The sequence below is a fragment of the Rattus norvegicus genome, chromosome 4 (assembly GCF_036323735.1).
Source record: "Rattus norvegicus strain BN/NHsdMcwi chromosome 4, GRCr8, whole genome shotgun sequence".
NCBI classification, from domain to species: Eukaryota; Metazoa; Chordata; class Mammalia; order Rodentia; family Muridae; genus Rattus; species Rattus norvegicus.
In genome coordinates this window covers 32,438,966-32,466,514 of record NC_086022.1, presented here as the reverse complement: position 1 = coordinate 32,466,514, position 27,549 = coordinate 32,438,966, and the positions used below count along the sequence as shown (strand labels likewise).

General features: G+C 39.7%; 1 protein-coding gene across 3 annotated transcripts in view; it reads right to left on the bottom strand.

Annotated features, from left to right (window-relative positions):
- The window catches only part of Vps50 (VPS50 subunit of EARP/GARPII complex), a 101,199-nt gene extending 73,785 nt beyond the window's left edge, over positions 1–27,414 (bottom strand). Inside the window, exons 1-9 of one of the 3 annotated variants that reach the window (XM_008762704.4) lie at positions 27,248–27,414; positions 20,987–21,055; positions 11,004–11,126; positions 9,838–9,909; positions 7,286–7,339; positions 6,322–6,392; positions 4,440–4,557; positions 3,045–3,080; positions 1,595–1,677 (exon numbers count right to left, since the gene is read on the bottom strand). In XM_008762704.4, the coding sequence (XP_008760926.1) occupies positions 1,595–1,677; positions 3,045–3,080; positions 4,440–4,557; positions 6,322–6,392; positions 7,286–7,339; positions 9,838–9,909; positions 11,004–11,126; positions 20,987–21,055; positions 27,248–27,280 (659 nt within the window). In that variant the 5' untranslated portion in view covers positions 27,281–27,414. The remainder of the gene's footprint in view (positions 1–1,594; positions 1,678–3,044; positions 3,081–4,439; positions 4,558–6,321; positions 6,393–7,285; positions 7,340–9,837; positions 9,910–11,003; positions 11,127–20,986; positions 21,056–27,247) is intronic. The other 2 variants (XM_006236037.5, NM_001173511.1) reach the window with 2 other exon arrangements.
- Between the last annotated feature and the right edge of the window lie 135 nt (positions 27,415–27,549).

The window sequence follows — 27,549 nt, the reverse complement described above, 5'->3', positions numbered from 1 at the left end:
CACAAATGTACCTGTGACAAATGTCTATCCATCTGTAGAGAAAGACAAGCCCCTCGTTCATGTATACAAACAATGGGTGCTTTTTATATGCACTGTATCATCTAAAATAAAGCAATTATCAATTTATACTGCCATTCAGATCACTTTCAATCTCATGTCTGATAACATCTCCTCCTTGTATCAAAACATTCATTAATATAAAAGTTCTTGGGAGAACTTCCTGATAAATGTACTTTCAGACATTTTACAGCCAAATTTTATTATATAAGACATTTACTTTAGCATAGCTAAAATAGAACTTTTAATTAATGGGGAGTATAGTTTCAACAGTTAAGCAGCTTTCTCAATTTCCTGCTACCAAATTCTATATTCATTCTTCCCTCCTGTAATAGACAGTGACCTTTGCAAAGTCAACCCTTGCAAACTCTTGGCATTTTATGTTTTATTTTACTTTCCAGTTCTTACTCTTTTTCCATCAAGTTTCAAATATCCGAGTCCTTCTTTTCTTAATTCCATGTTTTTCACAAAAGTTCCCCATTTTATACCTACACTTCAGCCAACTCTCCCTAAATCTGACCCCAAAATGGTTGGTCATAACTTCTTTATTGCTTAAAGCCAACAGATATTTTCAGTCCTCATTTTTCCTGGCATTTCTAAAGCTAAGATTTCACTCATGGTGCAGGAATTTCTTATCCATGACTCATTTAGTTTGGCCTACCTCACCCCCTACCTCCATTTTCCTTCAGGTCTCATAGGAGACTACCAAAGGCCAATGGAATCCTGGAAGAGAGGGAAATCAGCGCTTCCAGTGCATGGACCTTGTACGTCCAGTTCCAGCTGCTCAAGGGTTTGTACTGATGGCACTGTGTGTGGCTCCCCACTGTCCCCACTTAGAAAATGCACAGCTACCTCAATGATTTCACTCCCACCAACTTATTACCACCATGCAAAAGTACCAGAATAAAGAACTAAACAGATGCTCAATGTTTTTTCAGAAACTCAGAACATGTCAGAAGTTTACAAGGATCTACGCAAGGTTCTGGGTTTATTTCCCAGCAAAGGAAAATATTAAAAATGAGTAGAGAGAAAAGGGAGAAAGGGAACTCCTGAGTACAGTCAACATACGGGAGGTAATTCTGTATTCACTTAGATAATCTAGTTACGTGTAAATGTTTTTGTCAAGCTTTTCAATAATGACAGTCAGGTTAGTATTTTATATTTTTAAGCATCTAGTTTAAACAAAAGATAAAACAGAATCATTAAATACCACAAACACCACTATTATATAAACTGAAATAATATTTAAATTTTCCAGAAAACGAACCACTTGAAACAACTGGACCTGTGAAACAAGCTGCAATACTACTTCAATCTTTCTACAATGAGCAGCAGTCCCCAAGAGATGGAGAGGCAGGATTGAAAAGCATGTGCTCTTCCGTTCCTCAGCAGCTGGTAGTCATTTTACTGCAGTGCCGTTTAAGAACACAAACATTAAGAAGTTCACAGTAAGCCTCAATGCTTATTCACATCGTTATGTTGAACAATTCCTAAACAGAAAGTATAGAATCAGGTTAAAATGTATATTCCGCCATACCTTATACAGCTGTAGTGTTTAAAAGTGCTGGCAGCCTTCTGACATTCCAGGCACAGCTGAATAGCTCCTGGATAGTCCTCTTCCTTAAGACAGAAGGAAAGCCATTAGACTAAAAGCAAGTCCTTAAAAAGCCTGATAGAAGCACACTGCTGTTGATAGGCTGACAATGTATCTCTTAAACAAAGATCAGAATACTAATGACTGACAAGTAACAAAGCAGGCGAATTTAGAGGCAACTAGCCTCAGACCTAAAACCTATGTGGAGAAAAGCTGTGCGATGATACTTACTTAGCTCCCAGCCTGCCAGAGTGAACTAGAGAAGCAGAAGCTACTCCCAGAGAGCTTCTCTCTAGCAGTTATAGTATCTTCTTGTAACGCTTCTAAAAAAATGTGCCAAAAGTCCGCATCCTGTGTGCAGTAGAGTTTGAACTGTTTTACCACCACAGAATCAATAAACATCTCTGCATAAATAGTGGTAACTGCATAGCTTAAAACTGTCTCCCAAAAGAACATGTGACAGAGGCTTAGTGACCAGACTGCAATGAAGCCTTCAAGAAGGATGCCCAAGGAAGGAATATACCGAACTCCACCCCCAACCCCCACCCTGCCAGCTCCTCTACTCTCCATCCCTCTTCCAAGAGGCGCCAAGAGGTGAGGGAAGTGGTGTTTCCTGTTTGGTCCTGTCACAGGCTATTATACCCCACAGACCCAGTGGCCATGAACCAAAACCTTTGAAACCCTGAGGGAACCTTCCTCTGTCAGTTTCTTTTCCTGGATATTCAGTCTCAGTAACTACCTAACTCAGGAGCTTAAAAACATGTTGTTACCCAAATAGTAATGCAATTCCAAATAAGTCTTTCCAATAGATGTCTCAGACTCAGTTTATTAGTTGGTGCAGAAGTAACACTGGTTATACAGAAAACTTCAAAAATATTTCCTTATGCTTGCATTTAAATCCAACAGAAATAATTCAAACACTAGGGATGCTAAGATAACAGCAAAGCACCTACCCCAAAGAGATCAAGTATATGTTTCCTATAATATTTAATATATCATTATGCTTTAGGAAAACCTACTATATAACAGAAATATCAAAGAAAGCAAATGGCTAGCTCAGGAAACAAATTACTATATGAGATACCAAATATAAGGAAAATATTACCAATTTCACAAATTACTTCCATATGTTTAATTGGGAATTTAATTTGATTGTTTGGACACAATCAAAAGCCCAAAGCCAGCATGCAAACACTACAAAAGAAATGTTTCCCCAATCAAAGTTCATTTTCCGAATGAAATATTTGCTGACAGAAAAGGCTCAAGTACCTTTCCTGTTAAATATTCTCCTTATAGAGGATATCGGTCAAAGAAAAGCACAGAGCAGAAGTTTGTCCTCTGTGATTTTTCTTGGCAATAATTTAGCATCAAGAAATGTAGTTTGGTCACTGACCTCCAGCATTTCACTTAAGCGTACATCGGTTCTTTGCTGAAAAAAAAAAAAAAAGTCAAATCTGTTTCAATTACAAAAATGACTTATATTTTTAAGATTTACTTTTTAATTTCATAATTTTCTCATACAATATAATTTGAATGTGGTTTCCCTTTCCTGTACTCTTCCCTGTTCCTCCCCTATGCACAGGGGCCTACAGGTGTCTGCCTCGGGCACTTTGTACTTATATACTACAACTTTCAGTTTAGTAATCTTATGGAACTCACAAATGTGCAAATGAGTGGGTTCTGATTCTTATGCCTTATCTTGAGGCTCTTCTATTTATCTCTTGGCTTGGCTTGTCTAACTTTGACAGGCTGGTTTTTGTTTGATTTTCTATTTTATTTTGTTGTGTTTTGTTGTTAATCTCCTAGAAGCCTGTGCTTTCCTTTTTTATTTATTTTTAGATTTACTTATCTGTTTATTTAGTTATATTTAATCACGATCTCATTGCTTTTATTAATTGATTACCTTATTTACATTTCAAATGTTATCCCCCTTCCTGATTTCCCCTCCACAAACCCCCTATCCCAGCCCCCTCCCCATTTCTATGAGGGTGCTCCCCCTCCCACCCATCCACTCCCACCTTACAGACCTAGCATTCCCCTACCCTGTGGAGACCATATTCTGAGGATAGGCTCAGCCCCTAGTTAAGGGATGGGGCCATCCCCCATCTCAAAAAAATTTTAACCCAGAATTGCTCCTGTCTAAAATAAATACAGGGACAAATTGTGGAGTAGAGACTGAAGGAAAGGCCATCCAGAGACTGCACCACCTGGGAATCCATCCCATATACAGACACCAAATCCAGACACTATTGCTAATGCCAAGAAGTGCTTGCTGACAAGAGTCTGATGTAGCTGTCTCCTGAGAGGCTCTGCCAACATCTGACAAATACAGAAGCAGATGCTTGCAGCCAACCATCGGACTGAGCACAGGGAGCCCAATGGAGGAGTTAGGGGAAAGACTGAAGGAGCTGAAGGGGTTTACAACCCTGAAGAACAACCATATCAACCAACCAGACACCCCCAACTCCAAGAACTCCCAAGGACTAAACCACCAAAGAGCACACATGGAGCAATCCATGGCTCCAGCTGTATATGTGGCAGAGGATGTATTTTTATTACTTTAAATTGTGTACATGTAGCAGTAGGCCATAAGAGCATGTGAGTGCAGGTGCCCAATGACGCTAGAGCCTCTAGATGACATGGGGCCTCATACCACAGGCAGGCGTAAACTACCTGAAGTGGGCCTGGAAACGGAAACCAGGACTTCTAGTGGAGCAGTTTGAGCTCTTAACTGCTAAACCATCTTTAGTCTGCAAGTTTTAATTTTGAAAATGTGACTCATACATACCAATGTTTTAATGGTTCTCAGTGACTTCAGAAGTCCAATCAGCAACTGACGTTTCCTTTGATTTGCAAGAAGGCCTAAGCTAGCCTGAGTAAAACCTTCCTTCGCAATATTCAAGTGTCTGTGGATGTGAGCAACACAACAGTTAGGCAATCAGTGAACCAGAACCTAGGTTACTAAAGGAGGGCATTGCTCACACATGGTGCTGGACTGATCCAACCCATCATTGTTCATGGCGCATGGTGTGTGCGGAGTACAGAGATTAAGAAGAGGCATCTTGAAAATATCATCCTTTTGGGACTGGGTTATGTACTCACTGATAAACAGATACTAGTCATAAAGTACAGGATGCCCATGCTACACTCCAGAGACTCAAAGAAGCTAAACAAGAAGGAAGGCACAAGCAAGGATGTTTGAAGCTCACTTAGAGGGGGGATAATAAAACAGTCATAAGAGGTAGGTGGAGGGAGGGAACTGAGAGGGGGAGGGGATGGAGAGGGGGATGGGGACCTCAGGATCAGGTGTGGGTAGGGACAGGAGAGATGGCTAGATGGCCATGAAAATGAATGGAAATCTACAACTGATGGGGGTGGGGGAGGTGGGGAACATCTCCAGGACAAGACAGAGACCAGGGATAAGGGAGGTACCCAAGAATCGATGGGGGTTACCTTAGCTGTGACTCAGAGCTTTGGGGATATGGAACCTAAAGAAGCTACTTTATGTAGCTGGGTAGGAATCCCAATGGAGCAACAGGGATACCAACCCACCCATGGGATTTTCAACCAAAAATGTACCCTGTCTACAAGGCACGGGGATGGAGCAGAGACTGAGGGAATAGATAGCCAGTGACAGATCCAACCTGAGACCCATCCCATGGGCCAGGACCAATCCCTGACATTATTAATGATGCTCTGTTATGCCTGCAGACAGGAGCCTAGCATGGCTGTCCTCTGAGAGGCTCCAACCACCAGCGGATTCAGACAGATACAGACACCCACAGCCAGTGTGGAGCTTGGGGACTTTATAGAAGAACAGGAAGAAGGACTTCTGGCCCCCGAAGGATAGGAACTCTACAGGAAGACCAACAGAGTCAACTAACCTGGGCCCTTGAGACTTTCAGAAACTGAACCACCAACCACACAACAAACATGGGCTGGACCTAGGCCTCCCTGCACACATGTAGCAGATGTCCAGCTTAGTCTTTGTGTGGGTCCTGAAAAACTGGAGTGGGGGCTATCCCAAAAGCTGTTGCCTGTCTGTGGAAGATGTTCTTCTAGCTGGACTGCCTTATCTGGCCCCAGTGAAAGAGGATGCACCTAGCCTCACAGAGACTAGAAGTAACAGGTCAGGGGGATACACAGGAGGCCACCACTGTCTAAAAGGAGAAGGAGGGAGGGAGGGAGGCTTGGGAAAGGACTGTGGGAGGGGTAACTGGGAGGTGGGCAGTGAGCAGGATATAAAGTGAATAAGTAAAATAATAATATAAATAAAAACACACATGTATGCATGCATGCATATACACACATAAATAGACAGCATCTCAAAACAGCCGAATAGTATTATTTGTAGATCTAGTAATTAAAAAACTGGCACTCCATTATGTAGAGTTTGTTGTTCCCTTTTCTTTTCTTAACCATCTGCTTCTACTGTATATGACAAAAATAGCCTATAACAGAAAGAAGAGGAGGGGGACTCTGGTTCTTCACTACAAATAGTGTAGAAGGAGATCTGTGGGTACAGGGCACATGCCTTTCTGGTGCAAGTCTTAGAGCTATCTGCTTACTGAAAAGTACTGTACACATTACAGACAGAGTAGCAACGGTAGATCTCTCAGTAGCTCTTGGAATAGTTTGAGCTTAGGGAGCAAAGTCATAGAAAGCAATACCTCCTGCTGTTTGTGCAGATAACAGCAGCCAACTGAAGACCTGTCTGCAGCGATGTAACTCTCTCAAGCTCCTGCGGGAAGAGTAGGTACAGACGATCGTCTCAGGCGTTTGCTTTCTTCCTACTTACATGACATTCTAGCAAAGACTAAGTAAACTTTAAAACTGTTAGTATATTGCACGAAAAGTAATTTAAAATGCCTACTTCCAATTGATTTTCACAATGGCAAATGACAAAATATTTAGTATTGTTTGTAAGGAAATCTAAACCCGATCTATTTCAGGCAGGAATACATACCAATAATACATCCATTTATATATTTCTGCCCTACAAGACTTTACAAATTAATTAAGGATATGACAAATCTGATTTCTGTTTGCTAAGGGGTTTCCATGAATCTGGAAGGCTATTCTTTGGCCCCACTTCAGTGTGCACTATGAGACCGCAGAGGCCTGAGCATACTGGGTGTCCTGCTCTAGAATTCTGCCTTCTTCCTTTTAGACAGGGTCTCTCACTGAGACTAGCCAGCAAGCTCCAATGATCCTTCTATCTCCAAATACACAGCACTGAGGCACAGACACACACATAAAACACACCCAACTGTTTGCATGGGTTCTAGGATCCAGACTCATGCCTATGCCTTAAGCATTCTTACCCACTGGGCCACCTCTCCAATCTACAGCACTCTGTTTCTGATGAGGACGGAGATCCAGTTATAGACTTAGTTTCAACAGCAGCATACTTTTACAATAACCCATACTGCTAAATTACTATTCTATACATTTGTCACAAAGCTCATGAAAGCAACTTTCATTGGTTCTTTAATTTGATAAAAATATCACGAATATACATATACACACATATATACACAAAAGAGAAAAGAATAATAGCTAATATCGTTAAGTGTCAAATAAACTTAAACCAGTTTTAAACTTTACTATAACAAGCAGCAAAGAGTATCTTACCTTTACATAAGCAGGCTGTTTCTCAAGAATCAAATCTGCCACTTTTTTAGAGACCTATAAGAACATACAGTCAAATAGAATAATGAAAAAGTCTCACACTTTCCACTAAACCATTTATGTCAAACTTCAGTCAATAATACAAGTCGTTCCTGGTAACTTCTAGAACACTGTTGGAATGATCATCCTGTTAACATTCACCTAGACTAGGAAGTTAGTATAAATTAGCACAGACGCAATCCTACTAGACCCTCAACAAATGGTCATATGGATGTGAGGGATATGTGCTTCATTACTGGCTCCAACAGACAGAAAGGTAAGCATAACCATCTTTAAGGACAAAGATCTGATTGGAAAGATGAATGAATATGTTAAGGCAAGATTTAGTTAAGTGCATTTACAGAGGTAATTAATATTTGTGGAAATGAAACTGCTTGCACCATGTAAGAAAACAAACAAATCACTTTGTCCCTACTTTGAAAAGCTAAAAATACTCAGGTTTTCTCACTGGTTCGTTTTGGGTTTGTTGGTTGGCTGGTCGGAATGCTATCAACTCCATGAATAATATTAACGTGCATGGTTAATATTACATTGTTTGTGAATACAAAGTTCTTAAGCTTTAGGGGCCTTTCAACCATACATGACATCTAGCAACAAGCTGGGCTGGGTAAGCATTTAATGAGGTACACAGTTAGTTCTCCTACCCCAGGCCAAATGAGAACAAAATTTTAAACCAGTGGTTCTCAACTTTCCTTAAGACAGTTCCTTCTGCTATGGTGAACCCCAACTATAAAATTATTTTCATCGCTAGTGTGTGTGTGTGTGTGTGTGTGTGTGTGTGTGTGTGTGTGTGTGTAATTTTGCTGTTATGAATCTAATTCAAATACTTTTGGAAATAGAGGTTTGCCAAAGGGGTCACAACCAACATGTTGAGAACTGCTGTTTCAAACATACTAAATAGTGCATAATAACTCTTTTAACTTGCTTGCATCCTTGAAATTATGTAAATTATTTTCTATATTGTTTAACCTGCTTGCATCCTTGAAATTATGTAAATTATTTTCTATATTGTTTTTATCTATGAAGTGATGAGGTAAATCTCCAACCCCAATAAGCCCATGCAAGGAAAACACAACCCAGTTATGTATTTACAAGCTGCACACCCATATTGGGCAGGTCTGCCTCTACTCCACTTTCTCCCCAGCTATGAAATCCCTGCTACTCCAGACCACGCTTCTATCTGCCTTCCAACTTTTCTCTCTCTGTCCTCCGCGTCCACTGTCTCCTCCAATTCCTCCTCCTCCTCTCCTCTTCCTGTCTTGCCCAGAAAACCCACCTCCTCATTTTCGCCAAGCAATTGGCTATTTGTCACCTCTATTAGCCAATCAGAAAATTAAGAGAATTTCCACTACAATGAAGCTTTTCATTTAAGACTAGCTTTAAATAGCTTTAGATCAGTTAGTGAAGAAAATTCAGTTAATCCCTCGATATTGTTTTAAGAATTCTAAAGATTCTCCAAGGCTAACAATAGCTTAATTAGATAATATAATCCCTATTAGAAAGTGTCAAGGAGTCATAAGAAAATGAAGTCAGGAAGCTCTAGCTCGACATCACAAAATCTGCCATAAGAAATTTATGTCATGTACACAAAGAACCTCCTAGCTCAGATGACTTTACAAAGAAAACAGATGGTGTAGCTGCTGTTTGTCTGCACTGCCACACCTTCTCACAAGACCTCCAACACTCCTCTGTGAGTACCAGAAAAGAGAAACATTTATCTCCTTAACTTGTAGGTATGTTAGTAATAATCATGTGTTAAATCCAAACAGATTTCTTATTAATGCTCCTCTAGCTTAAAATAATTAGCAAGACCACGTTAGTATCATCTAAACTTCCAATGAATTTCATAAACATTGTTTTGCCTCATACAAAGAAAATATAGAATTGTTGAACTTCATAGCATTTAAAGAAATGTGGGTACACCTATCATTTTAAAAGTGCTACAAAGTCAGTAATGTTCAGCAAGCTACCCATTGGCATAGTTAAGTAGTGACAACTGTGACTTTCTGAATCTCAGTTCTACATTTTCTTCCCATATTTCAACTGTAAGTGTGACTTTTACTGTGAGATTAAGAACTGCTCCACTACAAATCCTGGGTAGGAACACCATTTACACCACTGCAGGTGCCTGTAGGTGCTCAGAAAGCAAGCTCCAAGTCAGCGGGTCTCAACCTATGGGCCACGACCCCTTACATAGTTACATAATTCATAACAGCAACGAAATCACATTTGTAAAGTGTTTGGGGGTCACTACACCATGAGGAACTATGTTAAAGCAGCATAGTCTTAGGAAGGTTGCGACATCTGCGCTAAGCTCCTTGGTCACATCTCGGGAACTTCAATCCCTAGAAGGAAACCCAGCAAAGCAACAGCAGGAGAAGCACAGAGCGGGAGACAGTATAAGCGTGTTGTCTGAGTGGTGCCGGACAACGGGATGGGCGTGTGATTTCTCTGTCTTCATGTACAGTTTTATCAAAGAGAAGCACTTTACTTACTGCAGCTTGCTGTTGCTTTAATTTGTCTCTGTACTCCTCTAGCTCTTGCAGATTGAGAACAGGAGGAAGCTTCTATAGCAAAACAATTATAAATGAAGAATAAATTTGTTGAATTTGCTTTGACCCCCAGAACCCTTCTAACTAGAGAGCCATAGCGTGCACATGCAACAGTGCCCCATCCCACTGTCCTCTGATGCTTCTGCACATTCTCTCTCACTCAGCTCCAGTCACACAAGCCTCAGTATCTGTTTTACACAACTCTTTCCTTTCAACCTCGTCCAGCCTTGCTCCACCCACAGCTGCTACTCGAGCTGCAGAGACCCAGACCCACTGGGCCACCTGGCATCATCAGGGAGACTGTTTACAGATTCCAGCCAGAAAACAGTAAGAAAAGGCTCTAACATGGATCCTATATTTTACCTGCTAATGGTATTATAAGACATTTCAATGCAGATTTCCCCCTTCAGGAATATTATAAGTAAACTGAATATTATAGTGACAGGCAACACTCTAAGTCACCATGAAGAAATAGCAAAAAGCACACGGAATTGTGAATATGAGGAAACAGATCCCTAGCTTAAAACTCATTTTGCTGTTTTGACTATTCGTATGGAGTCCCCATAAATTTACTACTGTGAGCATCCAGATAGTTTTGTACAGAAGGTTTTTTCAGCACACTATACATTTACAATCTAAAGAGTCAGTACACTAGTCAGGCCCAGAGTTACATGGTTGTAATGGGCTGAGGTGGGAGGGTCCACTTAAACCCAGGAGTTTGAAACCAGTCCACAGCCAAACAAAAAATCCTACATGGCTTCTCCAGGCATTTATTTTACATTTTTTACAACTAAATTTTTATTTTATTTTAGCACTTTTAAACATATTTTGGCAACATGTACAATAAGTACAGTGAGAAGCAGAATAACAACATGCTGGATAGCAGCAATTAAATACCAAAAGCAAAGAAGTGCTTCTGTAACCAGGGCTCTGAAGGTGCACTTAATAACGCGGGCTGACAGTTCATTACGTTCATATTGTAATAATCACAGACCTATTAGTGCTATTAAGAAAATATTAGTTCCCTCCAAACTTCAGATCTCACAAATTCATTCATATGCACTGAGAAAATAGGCTTTAGATGTGTTTTAATCAAAGTTCCCTTTTACCTCCAGCTCATATTTAACAATATCAAATGGATCCGCAGAAAAATAAACTTGTTCAATACTATTAATTAGCTCTTGTTCAGCTTGAGGGTCGCTTGGCTGCTCTCGAAGTTCCCTGAATTCCTCCTTAAAAAAATAAAAAGATAAAAAAAATAAAGTCTTAATTATATATAACTGATAAGATTCCACCAGCATAAAAACAAATAATCTTGTATCTTCAATCATATACCTTCTGAGAACCATTCTGACCGAGAACACAAATGAATTAAATACCAGAAAACTAGAAAACAGACAAACGCTAAACACTGCTTTTCTATTGAAAAAAAAAATATCAGATTATATTTTGAACTGCTTGTATGCAGGAAGGTTAAAAGAATTTACATGTTTAATTTACACGCAAGCAAATACCTAAATCTATAATAATCACACATCACTGACTCACATTTTATCACACCAAAAGTATTCTAAAACCTATCTGACAACACATAACAAAAGCACCATCTCGATGGGCGCTGGGACCCAGCAGGACTGGAACTCTGTGCAGTGAGCATCTCATTCTGCTAGGAAACAGAGGGCAGCAAGGATCCAGCTCAAGAACAGGGTTACAAGCTTCCTCCCTATGTCCTATGATGCTCCTCCAACGTGTACTAACACTGCAATCCATGATCTGGCTGTGGAGCCAAGCTGAGTACTAGAGTCTTCCTCCCCAAAGCACAGAATGGTCTTCCACACATTTCCTCTAAAGAATCGTGACAGACAGATCCCTATCCCTAATATTAGTGTCTTTATGCTATGCAATTTCATTGATTTATTTGACAATCCCTTGGTTAACTAGAAAAATCTCCTCAATTTAGATATTTACTTCTTCCCACACTGGGAAACCACCACCAACAACAACAAAACAAAACAAAACGGGGAAACCAACCAACCCCACCATCATCACAATGAGAACAGCACTTCTGCAGCAGCAGAATTAACTGCTGGGAAAGGGAAGTTATTTGCAACTCTAACCTACTTGGCACCATGGACAGCAGATGCTCAACTTGGGGCTGGAGTGAAATCAACACCACCTGTGGAAGAAAAGCGTCTTCCCCTCATTCAGCGCAAATATAAGGTGAGAAGGATGAACTAGAAAGAGAACTCAGTTTTCTGGCAAACCTCCCTCCCTTAAAATGGCACTAGCATCTGAAATACAAGTTGGTAGCATTCAAAAAGAAATGGTGAACATTACTAAATAAGTAATATTGGAAACTATCATCTGTAGCTAAGTCCAAAAACTCAAAACCATGCAACCATCAAGCGTCCCTTCATCTTAAGAGAATGACCAGCACAGACCAGCGCAGACCAGCACAGACCAGCATGCTGATGCTTTCCTTCAGCCCAGAAAGAGTGGGCTGACCTGAGGGCAAAGACACTCCAGCTTTAGTTGCATCTCTACAACCTTGGAAATTTGATTTAGCTTCTTCACGCCTATTTTTTTATCCGCTTTAAAGTTATTAAAATTGCCAAAGGGGAAATGTTGTTTCATTTAAAAATATCTCACAAATGTACATTTCAAAAATATGATGGGTTTATAAAAACAGTACAATCTGTGTAAGCACACAAAGGTCAGATGCCGTTCCTTCCTGGAGATCTATTCAGTCAACATCAGAGAGCACAAAGAACCAACATGGAGAACTTCACACTCTAACACCACAATCCTAAATGACAGGCGGGGATAAAATGGAGCACGGCAGGGAAAGACACAGTACAGTGGAGCACTCCGAACAGCCAGCATGCCTCAATCTCTGAACAGCTATCTTACAGCAAGGAAAAGCTAAGTGCATTCCTGCTTATGATGAAGCCTGATTCTCAAGGATGGGTCTACCCTCCCTGCCACATTAACTGCAAATGGCTGCCTACTGCGGGTTCCAGGAAGGGCCCTCACATCTTCCTTTCAAAAGCTAATAACCATCTTGCAACTCTAACTTTGTTTCAAAAGGGTTGTTATGGTTACCCTGCTATGACTTCCTGTTGTTACCACCACCTTGTAAACTTAGGCGCTTATGGCTAACTTGTTAGGTTTATGTTCTGCTCCTATAACCCACCTATTCTGTCCACCAAATCCCTTATTTAGAAACCCTGAGCTTATTAAAATGAAAAACAAAACAAACAAACAAAAAACCTGCTTGTCCTCCTCACATCCAAGGCTGACCTCTCAAGCCCTACCTCAGGGGGAGGCAGCTTGTGTACACAAATTAAAAAGCTTGCTTTAATTAATTGCTTGCTTTAATTAGTTTGGCCTTGATGATTTGGGTCAGTGGTCTTTCTCCTATTAATACTCTACCCAAACCAGATACCCTGATACATCACTGTGACCCGATAAAACAGCCCTCCTTTCCGCCTATCTAGTGACTTCTCTATGAAGTGCACATCTGCGCTCATCCGAGGTGCAGTCGCTGCGCTGCAGCCCGACAGGCTCTGCCTCCACTTCATCACTCCCTGCACGCTTCCCTGGTGCTAGGCTGCCTGCCCAGTCACAGCCCACGCTGCAGATGCATCGTGATGCCCTGCAGTGCCAAAGCGCTCCAGGAATAATTAACAGGTCAATTTGTAATGCCACAGTGAATGATATTCAGAAAGAACACGAAACAAAAGCAGTTTGGTAAGCAACAAGGTCCATAAACTCATAATGCTTCTATTAATGAGAAACAACAAAAATATCAGATGACTTAAAAGTATTTTATGTATGCAAATGAGAAAAAATAAACACAAGCAGCTACACTGCATTTTTAATATAGCTGCTGCGTAATTTTGCTAGAGTTAAAAACTCACTTCCTAGCATGAGGGATGTACAAAAATATGCAATTCTGTATCTAAAACAGAATCAACAGGGTAATTTGTAAGTATGAGATATTTTATATAAAAAATGAACCAAAGACTCCCTACAAAAAATTTTAAGGCAAACAGAAAAAACTAAATCCATATAAAATTCTTTATTGCATATTAAAATACGTTAAGAAAACGGAGGTTACATTAATGAGATAGTTCAGGTAAGTTAGAATTAAATAGTTCAGTCTTGCTAACTGTTATATTATTAATGAAGTATAATGGTTTATTTTATAGTGAGGCTTACGATTTATAGAGGATAATTAAATGAGTATGAAGATTAGTGTAGTGTGAATGCTCTTTAAAATGTGAAATCCAAAACTAATTTGTCAACAAGTCAAGGCTATAAAATGCAACAAAACCTAACTGTCGATCAGTAAAATACAGAAAATGTACATCAATGCATCTCATAATTAAAGCTGGGAAGAAACAATTACAGTCATGGATTTGACAGCACATGAAAGAAACAAAAGCAGAGAAAGCAAAGGAACACATCAGCCCACAGTGCCATCAGGAGCTTGCTAGCCTGCTGCACAGGCTCCGTTAGCGTCCCTCGGTCAGCCACTGGAGCTACATGTAACAAACGCTGATTTCATTCTCTACATGGAAAACTCTCCTCCACGGCACAGCCAGTGGTGAGTAAAATTCGGCTTTGCCCGCAAGCAGTGACTAAAGAGGCTCGATGAACAATTAAACAGCAAGGCCAGCAGAGCAGAGGGAAGAAAGGAGACAAAAGACCAATGTACAAGTGCTCCGAACCTCAGGGAAAAGAGAGGCATTCGGAAGACAGAAGAGCACATAAAAATTCAAGTTTAAAGCGAGGACCAGAACAAAATGCAATTATGAATCCTGTAGGATCCTTGATTTGGAAAAAAAAAAAAAAAAAGGTACCATGCATGCTCACTAGGAAGCAGTAGGATGCAAGAAAACAAATTGGGACTTTTAAAACCACGCAAATGTATGGACATACATGTATATGCGCTAGAAGTATGTTTTCCTTTAATTAAAGTAAATAACATATGCCATTGTGGCAGACACTGTATCAAAAGTAAGCATCAATGTTCAATATTTTATTAACAGAATACAGCAGGCTGGATTATCTGAGCAGCCTGGCAGGGAAGCGCTCCTGGTGTGTGGCGGCTGTTTGCCGTCGCACGCAGGTTGAATACATTACCACCTAGCTGCTCCTCCATTCGATTATCTCGGAGGTAGATAAAGCTACCTGAACAAACAACATAAAACGTACACTGCGAACACAAGTTTATGAGAAATGAAGAAAAAGATTCGTAACATATTTCAGTCATTATTTCTGCATAGGCTGGGTTACTTCTTATCTAAACATAAAAACAAAAGGTTTTATGGGGATTCAAACCCATAAAACAAAGCAAGCCCTCAAATGAAGATTGTGAGGAAAACATTCCAAGATATTTTCGGTTTCTGAGGAACTAAATGATCACTTTAAAAAACAATTCCATACCTCGGGGTCATTTCTTAGGGAATTTATCCGTGGTAAAGGAAAAGAAGCCTCCAAGTTTTGCATTTAAGTACTACCTTCCAACTACCCAAAACCCCATACTCTCTGAGCCAAACACTTAATCCAGAAGTAACTAGTTATAACTGCTTCCTCACATTAAAGAAACAACACCTTGAATACATAACGATCAATTTTAGGTCTTTATTCAAACTAATTATATAACGTAAATTGACATAAATTCCTCAGTTCATAGGTCATGATCAAAGCTCTGCAGAAAATTAATATACTAAATACTGGAACCCCGACTTCCCTTTCCATATTAGATCATAGTTTACAAATGCTTGCTTTTCTACCTAGATGGCAGAATGCTGGGAGAGACAGAGACAGAGACAGACAGACTGACTGACTGACTGAGTGTTGGAAGGATGATAAGGAGAAATGTTGTAGCTCTAAGCACGCATTTCCTGTCTGTTTGTCTGTGTTTTAAGTGTTGGCATCCCTTCCTCAGTCCAGACGGCAAGGTAGAACCGACAGTCACAATGCTGCAGTCTCATAAAGCTAATATCCTGTTAGAGCCCTAAGTGAAAGCAAAAAAATTAATAAACTTAGTCACCAAATCCATATACAATGAACAGAAAAAAATATGGTTTTCAATATTTGATCATTATTATTAAAGTCATAAATCACTGAACAGATAGATATAGGGCTGATCTGCTTCCAAATGAAACAATTTCAAACCTATTTTCAGATCTCGGCTATCCTAAACCATGTACCACATAAGATTATAATGAACTGCCATATGTCTGATTACGTGGAGAAATGGTACAGTTCTTATATTCCCAGGAGAACAACAATAATAATCTATGAAATGTAGTGGCTTCCTTGGGTTGTTTCTGTACTTTTAAGTAAAGCAGGCTATAAAGGCCTTCCCTGTTTTCATCAGGTCTTCAGTGCCATCTAGTGGCGTACTGGTTACATTACAATTTGAAAGAAGGCTACAAGTAAATGATTTATGAACAAACACTCCTGCGAGGCTGTTAAAGTATGACTATTTTAATCCATACTTGAAATAAGATTAGGTAATAAAAGCATTTTAATCACTTTGTGGAAAAATTAAGTAATTAATAAAAACTGATTTCAACCATACAAATGTATTATATTGATCTACTTTAAAAAAAAATCACAAAAATCAGACACCATAAATTTCTTTTTGACCCTTTGCCAAATATTTGTGAGCAATTTCTTGTACAGCTAAAACGTAAACCCAAGTCTAGGATTCTATTATATTTTTATAAATTTACTGTATGAAAAAACACTGAAGATAGTAACATTGGAAACCTTAAAAAATGTAAGCTCTCTTTAAAAATAACGCTCGGCTTCGATGAATAGTAAGCGGTCTGCCACGACTGGAGTGCTAATACTGGAGCGAGGGCACGGCACACTCAGGGATTCAGACAGAGCCGCACACTGCATGCCTGCCCTGTTTTCCTTTAGCTCTTACAGTCTTTTAGACCCTCTTAGAAGAACACGATTTGCTAAGAGGAGCATCGCAGCCCCTCCAGCCTCAGTACTTCTCGGCTCTCCCTGCTCACATCAAGGAAATCCTGAATCTTGGATTCTGCTTTCTAAATTTCCCTCAAATCCATGGCTTCTCTGTTTCTCCACCACATGTATGTATCTTTTTAATCAGCAGCCAAGTCTTCACCCCTGTGTTACAAACCAGTCCAGTGACCCATCACCTTTCCTAATCAGCCTCCAGGGGACCCTGCTTCAGCACCTGCCCCTGAACCACTCCTTGCTCTCCAGCACCATGCAGATAATGTCCAAGGTTTCTGCCCCTCCCTTAGCAATTACACAAGTCTCAAAAAAAATTAAAACAATAAAAAATAAGCAAGTCCTGGCTCGTCAGACAGCACAACACATTGTTCTCCACTTCCTCTTCACTGCCCTCCTTTTCCTAGGGAGCTGAACCAGCTTGGAACTTGCAAATATTAATCATTTTTAACCTAACTGACCACAGTATGATCCAGCCTAATAATCCACTCCTACATACACTAGCCCTTATTCTAGAGCCTTCCAATATATCACAACTCAAGCTAATCTAATTATTTCTTGAATTTGACAGTTCCTTCTTGCAACTAGAAAGATATTATGACAAAGAAAAAAAGAAAAGTATTCATACATTAAACTTGTAAACTGAGATGATCACGTCAATTTTAGGGGACTAAAATATATCAGACAATATAAAGTGGACTTCATTTGATTTTTCAAATTCTCTGCCCAAAGAAAATGCATAAATATATTTTGGGGTTTAGAATGTTACAGCATTAAAAAGAAAAAAAATGAGCTCATTCTTGAGCAGAAGGGATTATTTTCAATGTTCTACCTATATATTGATGAGTATGGTAATGCCATTAAGTGGAATGTTTCTTCACAGCATTTAAATTGCTTAAGTAGAATAAATAACACATTCATCTTAACCCATCACCAAATAGCTTTAACCCTAGTAATATACTGTATTTTTCATGCAACAGATAGATTACTGAATTCATAATTTAAGTTTCAAAATCATCTCCAGTGCACATAGCCCTGTGGTACAGTAGCAGGAGGGGACACACTTCAGATGAAGCAGCACAGCCTGGCTAAGGTGATCTCGTCACCTCTGTCCTCCAAGGTCATGTTCCACTGTGGTGCTGCCAGTTCTACAGCATGTCTAGCACACAGGCAATATTCAAACTGTCACTGAAAAGTCACGGGGAGACTACAGGAAGAAAACGTCACCCTTCACAGTGCTGGGGATTTTTGTAATATTTTTCTAGAATTTGTAAATTATTTCTAGAATATTTTCTGTATATCTTATATGCTGCTTCTACAGTAAACAAAAGGGTTATTTTAAAAGACTCATTTTAAATTAATATTTTCCATTTTTGTAAATGCTTTCACTAATCTGAAAAACTTAGGATCAGTTTTTGAAGACAGCGAATTGCAAGTGATCAAGCACTAAGTTACACACATTAATTTTAAAGCAACAGTACAGAAATCATTTACTATATATGGTTAAATACTATATACATATGCATACACACCACACACACACACACACACACACACACACACACACACACACTCTGCCCCACTGTGCAGTCACAGAACTCGGGTCCTCTGACTGTGAGTCCAATTCACATCAAACTCAAGTCTACCACTGCAGCATCACCACCCTGGACTGTATGGCTCCTGTGTGTGTAGAGCCACTTGGAGAGGTGGCAGCAGCCCTACAATCCCCAGTTTTTGTGATGCTGCCAGTACACAGAGAGCAAACAGACACGGGGCTCTTGGAAGGTGTTCTTATCATAAGGCTAGCTGCAAGTTAGCGCACAGCATCAGTTTCTATTAATTACTTTACAATCTATAAACTCCTCAGGATGTGCCCAAAAGATCAATGGTTAGACATAACGTTCCCCTGAACCAGTTTCACTTGCTGATCTTGTAACCCCCAGTCTGTACACTCTACCCATGGCCAGATATCACAAAAAAATGCAATAAAGAATCCATAAGAACTATGCACAAATCCACTGCCACCACTATCACAAAAAACATCAGGTCTTGGGGTTTAAAGACAACAGACCATTCCTACTACGAAATTCATGTATTTTTAATGAAATTCACTCATCAACTTGACATTGACTCTATAACATGTAATACAATCAAATTTAAGGTGTGTCCATGATATATAATCATCTTTTTTTCATCACACAGATAAAGACAACTTTTTAATCAGTTAGGATGTATGGTCAGTCCTTGTTTGCTAACTGTACCACATCCATTTAATAAGTGTCTGTGTGTGTGTGTGTGGTGTGTGTACGTGTGTGCAATGTCTTTGTTTGAACTACTTCTTGCGAAATGATTGTTAGTATTTTATTATATTGAGACATTATGCTTGGGTCTGAACTCACATGAAGATTAAATAGTAAGTCTAAAATTTACTTCACTGGTGAAGATTCTGAAGGACATAGGAACTGACACTGGGGTATGAGGAGCCTCAGATAATAGAACATGAAAATTCCTGTATTAAAGAGACAGCACCTATGCTGACAAGGACATGAACTGCCGCTGGGAACGGAAACCAGCCCACCCATAATTAACTAAACACTGGCCATCCGTGGTATCCCATGCACAATTCCCGTGCATCTGCCCACAAGACCCCTGGCAACCAGGCACCAATGCACGGCGCACCAGTGCTCACTGCAACAGGACTCACTGTAGCTAAGCTAGAAAGCTAGCAGAGGTTTCCAACAACGAGGGATGGATGAAGAAAATGTGTTTTGTGTACATAATACATTTTCTCCAGCGATTACGTAATTTACAGAAAGACAGACATAATCATCATGTTAAGCAAGGTAACTCAGTCTCAAAGGCAATCATTGTATACCCTCTCATTTACAGGTCCTAGATGCTATAAATACATATAAAAGCTATAAATACATATAAAAGCTATAAATACATATAAAAGCTATAAATACATACAAATGAATACAAATGACCTGAGAGCAGAAGCTGAATTAAATGGATAACAAAAGGGACAACTAAGGAGGGTGAGGGCTCAGAGCAGGCAGGAGAGAAATGTGATCAAAGGTCATTACAAAGCTGTATCAAACACTCTTTGTATAACCACATATAATAAGGTAAGAATGTATGAAAGTATGTAAAAGGAATTTTTAGTAAGAAAAAGCAAGCTTGTGTGGGGATGCCAGACAGAAAAACGAGGAGTCCGTTAGCTATGGTGCCCAGGGGCTGGAGGGTTACTTCAGCTACAGAACAGTTGCCTGGCAAGCACGAAATAGTCTTCTAGGGACTCTTCTCTGTGCTTCACATAAACTACTTTTATAGAAAACGAAAGGGTTATTTTTAAATACTCTTTTCAAATTAATATTTTTCATTTAAAAAAAAAAGCTTTCATTAATCTGAAACACTGGTTTCAGTCCCTGGCTGTTTAAAAAGAGGGGGAGGAGAAAATCCCACCCCCCACCTTAATCCTCAAATTAAAATCATCAGAAAGCCTTTATCTGTGGCAGAGCTGTGATTCACACCACGCACTGAGGGGCAGCAGCAACCCACAGGCAGTGACAGCAGGGTTAACAATGGCTGGCTGTTCTCCAGAGGAAAGCCAGCTAGCTTTCAAGTGGCATACATTAAACTTGTAAACTGAGATGCTCACATAAATATCAAGGGATTAAAATCTGAAATATATCAGACTTAATATAAGTTGGGTCTCACTTGTTTATCAAAATTCTCCACTCAAAGGAAGAACATAATTAAATATACTTTGGGGCTCGGAATGCTATAGCATTAAAAAGTCAGTATTTGATGTCTTCAAATTATAGCAAAAAAGTTAATAAAAACATACATATATGTCTGCTGACAAGCCAAGAATTTATATAATAAGCCCTACCTTTATTAATTTTGAGTTTTTGCTTTCCTGGTGAGTCATACTGCACCCCCGCACAATAAAAGCAAAAGTGTCACCTAGCTTATCACAGCCACCACCTGCTGTGGGAAGCAGAGCTTCAGAGAAGCAATTAGTACCCAGGGGCAGAAAGTCTCTTCTTGGGGAAGTGAAAAGTCAACCACACATGTAGATCAATACCTTTCCAGGGACCCGAAGGCTCTCAAAGGCACCCAGATCATTGAGGCTCTCCGGAGGGCTCTTCAGACCCTTAAAAAAGAGAGAGATACACACAAACACAATTTAATTGTGCTAAAGAACTGTAACAAGATAGAACACACCTAGCAAAACAGACATGACAGTTTTAAAATGAGATTTTCCTGCTTCAAAATACAGAGAATATACATTCTAAGAACAATTGTCACCTAACACATAAATTGATTTCTGCTAGGAAATCAAGTAAGAATGTGTTTGGAGTATTTTAAAATAAAATAGTATTATGTGGCACTGTCAGCAGAGAAGCAGAAATCTATCTTAACTCCAACATTAAAACAAAAAGAAAATATTACAAAGCCTTCTATAAAAATACTTTTATTTAAATCATTAATAAATTCACCTTGAGAAAAGGATCCAAGCAAGCCTTAATGATAAACAGATAAAAATACACTCACCAACTGATCTACTTCAAAACTTTTAAAATGCTCATTAAAACATAAGTAAGCCCTCTGTTAATCGTGGTTATTTGTCACTAATATAGTCGATTCATGCTGTCTAAGGTAAGACTTAAAGCCCCATCTCACTGCTGTTTAGCTATTTGTCCTTCTGTAAATATAGCAACTGAAGGGTTCAGAAAAAGCTTACATATACCAGGGACACTTAGGAGCCATCTAAACTCCATTTTAAAGCCCCATCTTAAAAAACAAAACAAAACAAAACAAAACAAAACAAAAAAAAACATACGATTGCCCTTCAGATGTCTCCTACTGACTCTCTGGGGCCTTTAGTCACCAAAATACAGTACTTCTGTCAGTTACTGCAGACTTGGACTTACTCTCTGTAAGCTGTAGGGGTGCTAATCTTTCTTGCTATGAAATAGTACCGGTCACATCTACAAGTTTATAACAACATTTCCTACCATTATTTCCAGATTATCCAGCCCACCCCCCTCCTTTCCCGTTATCACTCTCCCTCCTATCTCCAAAAATTCTAAAACCAACACCCCACCAGCTTCAGAATTATCTCCTCTTATGAGTTTTCTTAAAGCCCCATGCTTCAAGGCACACGTACTTCCAAACACAGCTAAGGACTGTGCCTCCTACCACCACCCAGGGAAGTTCTTAAAGGTCCTGCCATGCACCTAGCGAGTAGGCTCTTCTGCACTGGGTCAGTCTGCACTCCCACACTGGGGGACTCAGGACTGTTCATACTTCAGAAACGCAGCCAGACATTTTCAAAGCAATCTCTCAGCCAAATCAGTGAAGTTTTAACATGAAGTGCACATACTTCTCTCACACTTTTTAAGTCTCAAGGAAAGGAGAAAGCAAATGTTATTTGCCTTTATTGCCAATGGCTAGCTAAGTTCCCAAACAAAACAAGCACCAAAAAAACCTTTTTAAGATTAGAAAGTAAATTCTTGGGTATAAGTTGTTGCTCAGGCTCCAATCTCCAACCACTCAGCACTGTGTTCTCATGGGAGCATGCAACTGACTACAGGCTGCAGTTTCCAGGAACTCTTAGTGGGGGAGTCTGCTGCAGTCTAATATGCCTCGCAAGGAGTGCGTGTTGGATCCCACTGCAAGGCTTGGACTGTTCGTCCTATGATGGCTTTCACTGCAACTCATATGAAGCATCAAGCTGATTTAGAAACACACACATACACACACACACACACAAATCCTCTACAGACATATATTATACATAACCATGCACACATAGGAAAGTCAAACTTTTAATCCAAGTGATACTATTACATAAATGCCATTTTCAACATGTAGCTAGCATGTCTTTAAACATGTTTTAAAGGTATGATTAATTTGACAAACCCTTGAATGAATAGAGCATGTTTATATTCTCTTCATAAATGCCAGAATATAAGTGTGATACAAACCAGTATCTAGAGAAAGGTTTCACTTCTAAATTATTACACAATTATCAACAGAAAGCATGGGCAGCTTTCTGCCAAATATACAAAGTAAGAATAATACAAGTTGGAAGCCCAATGTCAAGAGCCAACAGTGGACTCCAAAACAGACTTCCTCATTTGTGCCCTAGGTCTCCATGGCTTTGCACAATCTACCGACACTTCCTGTGTGATAGAACCCCCAACCACGGTGAGAACTCAGAATTACAAAGAACATTATAAAGAATGAAAGGGACGGTGCCTGTGTGGGACCAAAGCAGAACCAAAGCAGAGCTTACAAATTATCTGTTGAATTTTAATCCTTGCACTTAGAATTATTAGAATTATTGTACTTAGAATTATTAGATCACAGAGAAATGGTTTTTCTTTTAACAAAATAGAAACAAAAAAACAAGGACCTACATTTCTCTACACATATGTAGCACACAACTGTATTTTAAGACTATAAGCTGTTAACCCTTTCATTGTCAACTTTTTAAGTTCTTACTAAATATGAAGTTAAGTTTCTGTTATTCTCATCTAGGACACAAGTTCGCCTCTGTAAATGTGGTACAGTTTATCTGCATTTATCAACAAAACATTTCTTATTATCATTATCTTCTATCTAATATTTATATCTAAATTTTTTTACAATTTCCCCAATTTAAATGTGTATAAAATTCAGCATCGATAGAATTGCCTTTCTACTTTCTTTTATTTTTGTTTGTGAGCCTAACCTTTAGTGGTGGAGCCATTTCTCCAGCCCAAATCAATTAACAATAAAGACACTTCGATTACAGCTATGAACCTTTTATTCCTCTTATGAAACTAGCGATTATGTCCTATTAGACCAAAATGACATTCGCAGCCATTTGTGTTTCTTTCTCTTCGTAGACAGACTTGAGTGATTGTCATTTCTCTCCATCTCTCTCCCTAATATAGCTGACGAGCCCAACCCACCCAGAATTTCTCCCCACCACTTCACAAGGAGTACCATTGTCAGGGCAGGAGAGAGAGCTCAACACTTAAGAACACTGACTGCTCTTCCAGGAGACTTGGGTTCAATTCCCAGGACCCACATAGCAGCTCACACTGTCTGTGACTCCAGTTACAAGGGCTCATGTCACAGAGACACAAATGCAGGGAAAACACATAAATAAAAATTAAATAAATGTATATAATATAAACTATAAAAACAAGAAAATCTTTTTTTAAGGAGAGGGAGAAAGTCAAAGGAAAAAAAAGAGAGAGGAAAAGATGGAGGGAAAGACATAGAAAAGGAGAAAGGGAGGGAAGGAAGGAGGGCAGGCTATTCTTAGGTCCCCCAAGCTGTTCCGTCCCAAAGCTGACTCTCACTCAAGTCTGACCTGGTGGATCTAAAGCATCTTTTAAATCCTTGCTTTTTTATGTTTTTCTTTTTATCCAAATTCATTAAGTATGTATTAAGCATCAGGCTGCTACAAACCTCACACATCACTGACAGCTCCTTCATGCTCTGCACTGCAGAATCCATCTCTTAATATTAAATGAAAAGAGCAGTTTGGACTTTTCATATTATCTACAGTCAGTCCACTTAACTTCAGCCAATGCTGTCTGCCAGTCTGTCTGTGTTTGGCAGCTATAGACTTTTAATTCCTGAAGGTTTATCTATGCCTGAGATTCCTACCCATAAACTCAGACCCACTTGTCAAAGTGTCTATTTAATATCTAAGCAGCCTTCATATAAACAAGTTTAAAAACCTCTTCCCTCAAATCACTGCCTCTCCAGTGTCCTTCATATCCGAAAGTGACAGGGGCTGAACCAACTTGGGCCACCCTTGACCCCTTTACACAACACATGAGGAAATTTTCCTAGCTCTACGTTTACAACAGGTCCACAATCCAGGAGCTTCAGTGCATGTCCACCACTAGCACCCTGGATAAGGCCTGTCCTCTATACCACCTGGATCACTGCAGTAGCCTCTGCAGTCTCTCTATTCTTGTTCTTCTTCCTTCTTAAGTATATTATTAAAACGGAGGCCAAAATGGCTGTATGCCATTTCACTCAGAACAAAAGTCATGGTATGCTATGACTTGTAATGTTTGGTGTTACCTGGTTCCTGCCTTTAGATCAATGTCTTCACCCTGACCTCATCTTCTAAGGCCGTTTCCTTTATTCCCTTTACTCTGCCTACACTCAACTATAACATTTCCTGAATTTGTTCTTCTTCTGCTGGTATCCACTCATCCAGCTCACCTCCTCAATTCTCTCCAGCCTTTGTATTATCTTTGCACTAAAGCTTTCTATGACCAGCCGATATCTATAAATATAATTGATCTTAAATTGTCAAACCTCCCAGGCCTTCTTAGTTCCTTTTCCTCAAACATTTTCGTCACCATGTCTTCCTTAGCATTGTCTATTCTATTCATTGCTGCCTCTCCCATTCCAATCTGGAATAGTGCCTGGCCCATAATGCTCAATTCAATTTGGCAGAACTGAAAGAACAGAGGCCAGCATAGAGAGAAATGATGAGTCATACCTCTCATCTACATAAGGCCAGTTAACAAAAGGCATCCATCCCTGTGAACCTTTTGCAAAAAAAAAGATCAAAATGGTGACTAAGCAAGATAGAGAACATAAATAAAATTAAAATTTCAAAAACCAGAATCTCATCTCTTTAATATGCATCAACAGCATAACAATAAAATATGTATAATTGAGCCTTAAACATATAATTAGAACCACACATTTGCATAAACCTAACTTTGCGTCACCAATTATACAGTAGTTTCTTGTATATGTCCTAAAGATGTTTTTTTCCTCTCCAACTAAACACAGATATAACCTACTATAATTCAATAAACTGTGTGAGGCTTAAGAATTTGCACTTTCTGCAGTCAGCATTACATTTATAAACATGAATATATTATCATCAGTTTTCTGGAACTGTTTGGTTCTTCTCTTCCACTCATTTTCATAAAGTATACACCTATGATACTAGGCACCGAATGGAAGAGAGTACCAACCTCAGAAAGAAAAAGTCCAAATGCAGCAGTCCAAGGCATTTACAAGTGGTATGATAGACAATGGACTATGTTGCTTAACAGGAGACCAAGCAGACAGAAAGCAAAACCAGAATGTAGTCATCTAGCACTTGAGTGGCTGCAAGTCAGCTCGTGACTGTCTTCTGCTTTCTCTCCTCCTACCTCAGGATGAAAAGCCTCCAAACCAATTCTCAAGTAAGAAGCAGCAGGAAACACAGCCCCAGCGTGCAACAATGTGAAAGATTGCTAAATGTCTCTACTTGCCTACTTGTTCGTTTTATTATTCACAGAACGTCTTTCCTAGTTTCTCAACCCCAATCAAGAAAAGAAAAAGCATTCTGCAAGGATCATGTAGGTACTGTCTATTAGAAACTATATGTAACTGTCCCACTATCACTAAAATTCTGAAACCTTAAGCAGGACAAGAAGTCTTTTGACTTATTACAAGAATTATAAGTAAAGATTTAAAGAAAGGACTCTACCAACATTTCTAAGCCACCCTTATTTAAAAACTCATCTAAACTATGCTTCTTTCTTATTAAAACAACGATACAGTAGCTAAAACTGCTACAGTCAAAGGAAAGGTTTCGAAAATAAAATGTTCAATAAATACCTAAAAAATAAATCTCTTCGACTTCAACCCTAACATACATGAGACAAGATGAAGTAGTCTTATTCGTGAATTATCATTGTGGCAAAAACATAAAAAGATCATTGTTTTGCCAGGACATTTATTATGTTTTTAAGTAGCAATACACAAAGAATGTTCATATACAACGCGTGCTTTGAGATGGGTTGGGGGATAGAAAAGGAACTGTCATTCCCATTTTTACATCCAGAAAACAGGTACAAGGTTTGGGGAGCTGCTTCCAAAGCACAACACTACCATGCTGCCTACAAATAGCCCTGTCCCTTCACCCTCCCTCTTTTCGAGTCTTCTGTATTGCATAGACCCCACCTCACTTTCCAGGGCACCTACTGGCAAAACACCACCAGTGAGGACGAGGGGATGCTGCAAAGCAGCTGAGGCTGTCCTGGAAAGGAAGCTAAAGCAAATGAGGAGAGACAAAGACAGCCCAATTCCCTGATTGGCTTTGTCTAAATGAATGTGTGTAGGAAGACACTTCCCACAAAGAGTCGAGGTCGCATCTAGGAAGCTCAGGTAAGTTCTCCAGGATACTACTTAGCTGCCCAACACCCTTGAGACCGGCCACCCACTATAACTTAAGTCTCCGCCCACCGCCACACGGGAACTGGGCGTCTCGGCTCCTCTCCCAGCCGGGAGCGGGAAGCTCTTTGCTTCGGACAACAGAACTCACCTGCCGGGTCATAAGAGATTTGATTTTTTGCATGTCGAACTCGAGAGACGATTACCCTGCCGCTGGGAAGTAACAAATCACTTAAGACCACCCAACAGCCAGCTACAACACAGGGAAGCCATAGTGAAGTAGTCACGTGGAGCTGCGCGCCTGGGTCAGCCTTCCTTTCCCTGAGCATGATGGGAAATGTAGTCTTCCGGCTGCAATCAAAGAAGGAAGCCAGCCTCAGTACTACATTTACCAAGAAGCAACGCGTCAATGAACTTCGAATCTTTTTAGTCCAGCGTCAGTACCTGGACACG